This window comes from Ranitomeya variabilis, chromosome 4 (genome assembly GCF_051348905.1).
Source record: "Ranitomeya variabilis isolate aRanVar5 chromosome 4, aRanVar5.hap1, whole genome shotgun sequence".
In the NCBI taxonomy this organism is placed as follows: Eukaryota; Metazoa; Chordata; class Amphibia; order Anura; family Dendrobatidae; genus Ranitomeya; species Ranitomeya variabilis.
Window position 1 is genome coordinate 150,786,279 of NC_135235.1, and position 9,444 is coordinate 150,795,722.

General features: G+C 43.5%; 1 protein-coding gene across 1 annotated transcript; it reads left to right on the top strand.

Annotated features, from left to right (window-relative positions):
* The first annotated feature begins 2,595 nt into the window (after nucleotides 1-2,595).
* On the top strand, nucleotides 2,596-8,924 carry LOC143768530 (uncharacterized). Its single transcript, XM_077257178.1, has 3 exons — nucleotides 2,596-2,734; nucleotides 5,035-5,085; nucleotides 8,249-8,924. The coding sequence occupies exon 3, from the start codon at nucleotides 8,279-8,281 to the stop codon at nucleotides 8,648-8,650; it is 372 nt and encodes a 123-aa protein (XP_077113293.1). The 5' UTR covers nucleotides 2,596-2,734; nucleotides 5,035-5,085; nucleotides 8,249-8,278; the 3' UTR covers nucleotides 8,651-8,924.
* Nucleotides 8,925-9,444: the final 520 nt, after the last annotated feature.

Sequence of the window (9,444 nt, forward strand, 5' to 3'; positions counted from 1 at the left end):
TTATAACTTAAAAAGTGAAAACACTGCTGTTTGACAATAAATGGCTTCACTCAATCATTTACCATGAGCGGAGAAACTGTTGAGAGCAACTGTATATATATATATATATATATATATATATATATATATATATATATATATATATACTAGATCTAACGCATCGGGTATTCTAGAATGTGCATGTCCCCGTAGTATATGGACAATGATGATTCCAGAATTCGCGGTAGACTATGCCCATCGCTGATTGGTTAAGGCAACCTTTATGACATCATCGTCGCCATGGCAACCATTATGACATCTACGTCAATACTGTGCCCGTCACTGATTGGTCAATCAGAGACGTGGGATTTCCAGGACAGACAGAAAAACCCTTAGACAATTATTTATATAGATATATATATATACTAGATTGTGGCCCGATTATAACGCATCGGGTATTCTAGAATATGCATGTCCCCGTAGTATATGGACAATGATGATTCCAGAATTCGCGGCAGACTGTGCCCGTTGCTGATTGGTGGAGGCAACCTTTATGACATCATCGTCGCCATGGCAACCATTATGACATCTACATCGATACTGTGCCCATCGCTGATTGGTCGAGGCAACCTTTATGACATCATCATCGCCATGCTGCACCCGTCGCTGATTGGTCGAGGCCTGGCGGCCTCGACCAATCAGAGACGCGGGATTTCCAGGACAGATAGACAGACAGACAGACAGAAAAACCCTTAGACAATTATATATATAGATATACACTATGTTCCAAATTATTATGCAAATTACATTTTTCTCGAATTTTCCTAAATGGTCGGTGCAAATGACAGTCAGTCTAATAAAAGTCATCATCCGTTAGAGTATACATCGAATTTTATTGAAGAAACCTCCCAATGATAACAGTATAATCTCCAAAATGAATAAAAACTCAAAATGCACTGTTCCAAATTATTAGGCACAGTAGAATTTCTAAACATTTGATCTGTTTTAAAGAACTGGTAATGCTCATTTGTGGAAGTTGCAGCATTAGGAGGTCACATTCACTGAACAAAAAAGCTATTTAACTCCAAAACATCCTAACAGGCCAAGTTATATGTTAACATAGGAGCCCTTCATTGATATCACCTTCACAATTCTTGCATCCATTGAACTTGTGAGTTTATGGAGAGTTTCTGCTTGTATTTCTTTGCATGAAGTCAAAATCGCCTCCCAGAGCTGCTGTTTTGATGTGAACTGCCTCCCACCCTCATAGATCTTTTGTTTGATGATACTCCAAAGGTATAGGTATAGGGTTGAGGACAGGGGAAGATGGTGGCCAAACCATTAGTTTATCTCCTTTTATGCCCATAGCAGCCAATTACTCAGAGGTATTCATTGTCATGCATGAAGATGATTTTGTTCCTGAAGGCACGTTTCTGCTTTTTAGACCATGGAAGAAAGTTGTCAGTCAGAAACTCTATTTACTTTGCTGAGGTCATTTTCACACCTTCAGGAACCTTAAAGGGCCCTACCAGCTGTTTCCCCATGATTCCAGCCCAAAACATGACTCCTCCACCTCCTTGCTGACGTCGCAGCCTTGTTGGGACATGGTGGCCATCCACCAACCATCCACCACTCCATCCATCTGGACCGTCCAGAGTTGCTCGACACTCATCAGTAAACAAGACTGTTTGAAAATTAGTCTTCATGTTTGTCTGGGCCCACTGCAACCGTTTCTGCTTGTGAACACTGTTTAGGAGTGGCCGAATAGTAGGTTTATGCACCACAGCAAGCCTTTGAAGGATCCTACACCTTGAGGTTCCAGGGACTCCAGACGCACCAGCAGATTCAAATAACTGTTTGCTGCTTTGTAATGGTATTTTGGCAGCTGCTCTCTTAATCCAATGAATTTGTCTGCCAGAAAACTTCCTCATTATGCCTTTATTTGCATGAACTCTGTCTGTGCTCTGTTTCAGTCACAAATCTCATCAGAGTATGATGATCACTCTTAAGTTTTCGTGAAATATCTAATTTTTTCATACCTTGTCCAACGCATTGCACTATTTAACGCTTTTCAGCAGCAGAGAGATCCTTTTTATTTCCCATATTGCTTGAAACCTGTGACCTTCATAATAATGTGGAACATCATTTTTGAGTAGTTTTCCTTTAATTAGAATCACCTGGAGAACTAATTATCACATGTGTTTAAGATTGATTTCAGTGATTCATTGAGCCCTGAGACACAATACCATCCACGAGTTTATTTGAAAAACAAAACAATTAAATCTTTAAGACACTTAAATCCAATTTGCATAATAATTTGGAACACAGTGTATATATATATATATATATATATATATATATATATATATATATATATATATATGTATATATATATATATATATATATATATATATATATATATATATATATTCCATTGATGCACCCATTGTTTCTTTTGCAAAAGCAATCACATAGACTGAAGAATAGAATTCCATCCAGATTAACATTCAGCTACTCCCATGCCTTCAGGAATGCAAATATAGGAATTAATTGGAACTCAATTTAAGATAGTCAGAGTAAAATTCTATTGGCTTAAGCAGGAGATGTACCATTTGTCATTCAGGGAATGGCATCTGGGTTTGTATATAAACAGCATCGTTATCAAGACGTAACGTATCTTTCCAAATACCTCAGTAAGGGTCATCAACCGAAGAAGAACCATCATGGCAACCAAGGGAGGACAAAGCAAAGACCGTGAGTGACATCCTTCATCTCATGTATTTTATGCACTGTATATACTATACTACTGAACATTATTATGATGTGATGTTATATTTTTCAGAATTATGTTTATTGTGATGTGCATGCATGGACAAAGTATGGCAATAATGTTAAAATGATTAATTCTATATTGTCTTATGGAATGCTGTGAGTGGGACAAGTACAATCCTGATCTGCATAAAAAAAATGGTAAAATGTATATTTAAAAAAACTTTCTTCAGTTTTTACAGCTTTGTGCAAATCTATGTATCTACATTGTTTCTGGATGAAAACTAATACCATATAATTTGATCTAAACCCCTACATGACCGGAGGTATTTTTGTTTTTTGTTTTTGTTTTTTGCTCCCCTTCTTCCCAGAGCCATAACTTTTTTAGGTTTCCATAAATGTGGCCATGTGAGGGCTTGTTTTTTGCGGGAAGAGTTGTACTTTTGAATGACACCATTGTTTTTAACATATCGTGTACTGGAAAAAGGGAAAAAAATTCCAAGTGCAGTGAAATTGCAAATCCCACAGTTGCTTTTTTTACTTTGCTTTTTCATTATGTTCACTAAATGCTAAAACTTTATTGACATACTTAGGTTCGGGTTACATGCATCTTAGATGCGTTTCTGCAGTGGAAATGCATTTTTTACCTGTACATACTCAAAATCTAGTTCATGTCTGTGGGGAAAATCTGCACACAGAACTCAGCGTATCCACAAGAGAAATCGACATGTAGATTGTAAACACGGTCCCAGGTCAGTTTACACCGAGAAAGATAAAATTTAAAAATCTAAAAGCACAAAAGCACAGTGGGCATAAGATTTCTACAAATCCCATTCACTCTGCTGTAACTGTAAGATGCTGTGTTTTTGATGCAGCTAAAATATTCAGCGTCAAAAAAGCACCAAAAGCGCATTGTTGGAACGTAGCCTTATTAAAATTCTCTCTATTGTCAACAACGGAAATATTTTTTATTTTTATCATTTACAGTTTGTTGCTTAGTTACCGTCCACTCTGTTTGCTATAAATGGTCTGTTACTTAGGCATGTTGTGTCATTTGCAGACTTTTTCTTTAAAAGCCTGCAGGCTCCGCACTGGCCAAGTTCATTGGATGTGACCGCTTCAGTGCTCGAGTTCTCCAATACTGAAGAGGCAAAGCCACCTGTGCTAGTCACATGGAGAGCGCTCTGTCCAGAACAGCGGTGCAGCTAAACTAAGAGATTACAAAACTCTTTAACACTGATCAATTTCTGTTTTTGTTGCACTTATATGATAAAATAGGTGAATACCATCTTTAAGGTTATGTATGCAAATAAGGACTAAAGTAAAATTCTCGTACTATAGTGAAAGCTGTAACTTTTGCATCTGTCTTTTCAGCATGTGCTCCAGTACCACAATGTATACCAGACCCATGCCAAGTTATGAACATAGATGAATGAAGGATAGGGATTTGACCATAAAGTTATCAACATTTGTGTTTAAAAGTAGAACCCAGAAGTGTATTAGTGTATGTACTTGGTGAACCTAAGAAATATGTTTTTATGTTTATGAATAGCTCAAATTGAAGCTCAATTACTGTGGAGGAAAGCATGATTGGAATACTAAATAGTGCGAATATAAATACAGATATAAGTATAGAATCTGGCATTACCTAATGGAAAGATGAATACGGGGAACCAGGGGGTCTCTGATAAGTCCCTGGCTGACATACTAAAGCATTCACCAGCCAAGAACATATTGTGACAGGAGGAGGCCCCTCCACGAATGATGCTTTTTAATAATGAGGGATGTAACTTGTTTCAGAATCATCTTCACTATTCTAAGCTATTTATTTTTTTACATTTTTATTCCTTAGACACCTTAGTTGTCAAAAATTATTTCAATTCATAAAGCTAAATAAACATGTTTTCTCTATCTACAATCTACCTATAAATTAAAAGCTAATGGGACATAGTTAAATGCAAGCTACATCCAATGGAATTATGGTTTAATTTGCACCAAAAAAACTGTCTATCATGATTTTCACTATATTTTGTATGTACTTTAGACACTTTTTACTAGTTGTGCAACTAAGGGTTGTGGTGTTGCTAAAAAGGGTGTGATTTAATGGGAAATGTGGCATAAAGTAAGTCAACTAATATTTGATTTATCAAACAGCATAAGCCACTTTGATAAATTTACTGCTTTTTTTGACTGTCCGGCCTTAGTTTACAGTGTATAAGGATTACAATTTTTTTTAGTAAATATGTCAAATTTTTGTCAATTAAATTTGTTATTTTTTTTATTAGATCCCTGTCTTGCATCTGATCCTTGCCAGCTCCAAAGTCAAGGAATGGGAGGCAGGGCCGGACTTAGCCCAAAAGGCGCCCTGTGCGAGACTGCAGGACGGCGCCCCCCCCCCCCTCCAAACTTTGAAAGAAAACAATAACTCTTTAATATTCACAACAACACGTTTACTTAGAAAACTTGTGTTTCCCTGCAAAACACTTGAAGAAACACTAATATTGCAATAACGGGAATTATAAAGTGCTTTAAAGCGGACCAAAAGGAAAAAATGACGCTTGGTCCAAAGCCATATGGGCTGACAGCCAATCAGAGTGCAGAGCGGCGGCCTGCAAGGCCAAACACCGCCACACCATGACCAGATGACATATTACCACCACAGTGATCGAATAATATCAAATACAAGGAACGAATACCACAACATCATGACCAGACCACATATTACCACCACATAGTGACTGAATACTACAATACTGATCAATAATAAAAAAAACCACAATACTATCACCATAAGTGCCATTATACACAGGAGATCTGTACTTAGTATGCAGCGTCTGTGTATAGGTAATACAGTGATCACCGGTGACATACACAGGACCTCAGTATATAGTATACAGTGTATAGTGTCAGTGTATAGGTAACACACTGACTCACCAGTGACATCTCTAGGTGAAGTCCTTCATCTTTCATCCCGCACAGACCGCCATCACTTCATCCAGCCAGGACTCGTCTCTGCAGGAAATAACACAGTTATCTCGAGTTCCACTTGCAGAACACATTACTTAATTTTCCCAACTTCTACATTACACCACATGAAGAAGGCGACATAGTGTCACTCTACACAGTAATAGGACCGCCCCTCCATTTAAAACAGTATACTCAAAAAATAAAATAAATACATCACTGCAGTAATAATATCCCTTAATTAGCCCCTATGGTAATAATATTCGCCATCCTGGCCCCCGTGTGTCTCATTCCTGGCGTCAGCCATATATTCTCCCATCCTGCCCTAATGAGTATCTATCCTGCCCCATATGATCTTCCCATCCTGCCCCATCTGTCTCCATCGTATCCATCCTGCCCCATCTGTCTCCAATCCTGCCTCCAGTGTCTCCAGTCATGACGCCATGTCTGTTATCCTGCCCCGTGTCTCCATTCTGCCCCTGTGTCAAGCATTCTGCCCGTGTCCAGCATTCTGCACCAGTGTCCAGCATTCTGCACCAGTGTCCAGCATTCTGCACCAGTGTCCAGCTTTCTGCCCCTGTGTCCAGCTTTCTGCCCCCTGTGTCCAGCTTTCTGCCCCAGTGTCCAGCTTTCTGCCCCAGTGTCCAGCTTTCTGCCCCAGTGTCCAGCGTTCTGCCCCAGTGTCCAGCTTTCTGCCCCAGTGTCCAGTGTTCTGCATCAGTGTCCAGCGTTCTGCCCCAATGTCCAGCGTTCTGCCCCTGTGTCCAGCGTTCTGCCCCTGTGTCCAGCTTTCTGCCCCAGTGTCCAGCTTTCTGCCCCAGTGTCCAGCTTTCTGCCCCAGTGTCCAGCTTTCTGCCCCAGTGTCCAGCTTTCTGCCCCCGTGTCCAGCTTTCTGCCCCAGTGTCCAGCTTTCTGCCCCCGTGTCCAGCGTTCTGCCCCCGTGTCCAGCTTTCTGCCCCCGTGTCCAGCTTTCTGCCCCAGTGTCCAGCTTTCTGCATCAGTGTCCAGCGTTCTGCCCCAATGTCCAGCGTTCTGCCCCCGTGTCCAGCTTTCTGCCCCAGTGTCCAGCTTTCTGCCCCAGTGTCCAGCTTTCTGCCCCAGTGTCCAGCTTTCTGCCCCAGTGTCCAGCTTTCTGCCCCAGTGTCCAGCGTTCTGCCCCGTGTCCAGCGTTCTGCCCCCGTGTCCAGCGTTCTGCCCCAGTGTCCAGCGTTCTGCCCCAGTGTCCAGCGTTCTGCCCCCGTGTCCAGCGTTCTGCCCCCGTGTCCAGCGTTCTGCCCCCGTGTCCAGCGTTCTGCCCCAGTGTCCAGCGTTCTGCCCCAGTGTCCAGCGTTCTGCCCCTGTGTCCAGCGTTCTGCCCCCGTGTCCAGCGTTCTGCCCCAGTGTCCAGCGTTCTGCATCAGTGTCCAGCGTTCTGCCCCAATGTCCAGCGTTCTGCCCCCGTGTCCAGCTTTCTGCCCCAGTGTCCAGCTTTCTGCCCCAGTGTCCAGCTTTCTGCCCCAGTGTCCAGCTTTCTGCCCCAGTGTCCAGCGTTCTGCCCCCGTGTCCAGCGTTCTGCCCCCGTGTCCAGCGTTCTGCCCCAGTGTCCAGCATTCTGCCCCAGTGTCCAGCGTTCTGCCCCAGTGTCCAGCGTTCTGCCCCAGTGTCCAGCATTCTGCCCCAGTGTCCAGCGCTCTGCCCCAGTGTCCAGCGTTCTGCCCCAGTGTCCAGCGTTCTGCCCCAGTGTCCAGCGTTCTGCCCCAGTGTCCAGCGCTCTGCCCCAGTGTCCAGCGTTCTGCCCCAGTGTCCAGCGTTCTGCCCCAGTGTCCAGCGTTCTGCCCCAGTGTCCAGCGCTCTGCCCCCCCTGTGTCCAGCTTTCTGCCCCATCTCCAGCTTTCTGCCCCAGTGTCCAGCTTTCTGCCCCAATGTCCAGCTTTCTGCCCCAGTGTCCAGCTTTCTGCCCCAGTGTCCAGCGTTCTGCCTCCCTGTGTCCAGCTTTCTGCCCTGCCCCCCCCCTCCCGATCGCCGCTCTCAATAATAATTAAAAAAAAAAAACAAGTTCTTCTTACCTGACCGCGATCCTGCTCTATCTGCTTATCGGTGGGGGCGGCCATCTTCCTGAGGCCGCGCGTGCGCAGGTGGAGTGCTCTGCTGCCCGGGGCTTCAGGAAAATGGCCGCGGGATGCCGCGCATGCGCAGATGGAGATCGCGGCGGCCATTTTTCTGAAGCCGAGAAGCGAACAGCCAGGTAAATTCTGCGCCGCCGGCGACCCGCCCCCCCGCATTGTGCCGCCCCCCGCATTGTGCCGCCCCCTTCCTACGCCACTGCTAGGGGGGGCCCGATAACCGGGGGCGTGGTAACCGGAACGCTGGCAGATGGAAATTTTAGAAAACGGCTGCCCCGTACCGGGTCGTACCGGCTGAATCCCACCCCTGATTTTGATGTAATGTGACATTAATCTGCTGAGCTCAATAAATGCGCCCCTTGTATGCTAACGAGCCTTGGCGCCCTGTGCGGCCGCACAGGTCGCACAGGGCAAAGGCCGGCCCTGATGGGAGGAGCGGGAGGAATGGGTGGACAAATTTCTCATGGAGGAGCAGGAGGCATCAGTGGACAAGTTTCACAAGGAGGATATGGAGGAGCAGGAGGAATCGGTGGACAAGTTTCACAAGGAGGATATGGAGGAGCAGGAGGAATCGGTGGACAAGTTTCACAAGGAGGATATGGAGGAGCAGGAGGAATCGGTGGACAAGTTTCACAAGGAGGCTATGGAGGAGCAGGAGGAATCGGTGGACAAGTTTCACAAGGAGGATATGAAGGAGCAGGAGGAATCGGTGGACAAGTTTCACAAGGAGGATTTGACGGAAAAGGAGGATTTAGTGGAAATTTCTCAGGAGGAAGAAGTGGAGAAAGTAAAGGAGTCAGTGGAAATGTTCCACAAGGAAGTTACAGCAGTGTAAAAGGATTTGGTGGAGTAAAGAAATAAATATTTCACACCGAAAGGCCTTTCTTATCACTGCTTATTTCTGCTGACTTTAATCATTATTAAATCCCTATTTGTAAACTGCAAAAAACATGAAATCTAAATTTATTTTATTGCTTCTTAATATTTGTTTGTCAAATAAATTATCTGCTTCAATCAACACTTTTATTTTGTGCTTTGTTAAAAAGTGCTAATTGTAGAATGAGATGGATGTGATTCCTCAAAGATTTTAAGGATTTTAACCTACAATGCAACAGGCAATTAAGTTCTTTAATCCACATGCCATTAGGCAAAAGATTCAACCGATTTGTGCTCATACCACTCTTAGGCCCCGTGCACACATTGAGTATTTGGTGAGTTTTTTAACTCAGTATTTGTAAGCCAAAATTAGGAGTGGGTGATAAATACAGATGTAGTGTCGTGTTTCTATTATACTTTTCCACCAGTTGTTCCACTCCTGGTTTTGGCTTACAAATACTGAGGAAAAAAATCACCAAATATTCAACATGTGAACATGGCCTTAAAATGCCAGTGACCATGTATTTAGAGCATTAAATTGAAGGGCATGTACAGTAGGGTCTGGTTCATTTATCCTATTCCCGACATCCACCTTACATGAATGACACAGTGCTACCCACAAATCACCGTTCATGTACAGTGTAATGAATTTGTGACGATTCACTGAAGAGCCAGCTAAATTATCAGTCGGTGTCAGCTATACATCATAGCTGAGACACTTCATTAACGCTCACAATCGGTTCTAACACCCAT

What these genes read in the sequence shown, in the direction of transcription:
- LOC143768530 (XM_077257178.1), top strand. Translation starts at nt 8,279, where the DNA reads ATGGAGGAGCAGGAGGCATCAGTGGACAAGTTTCACAAGGAGGATATG.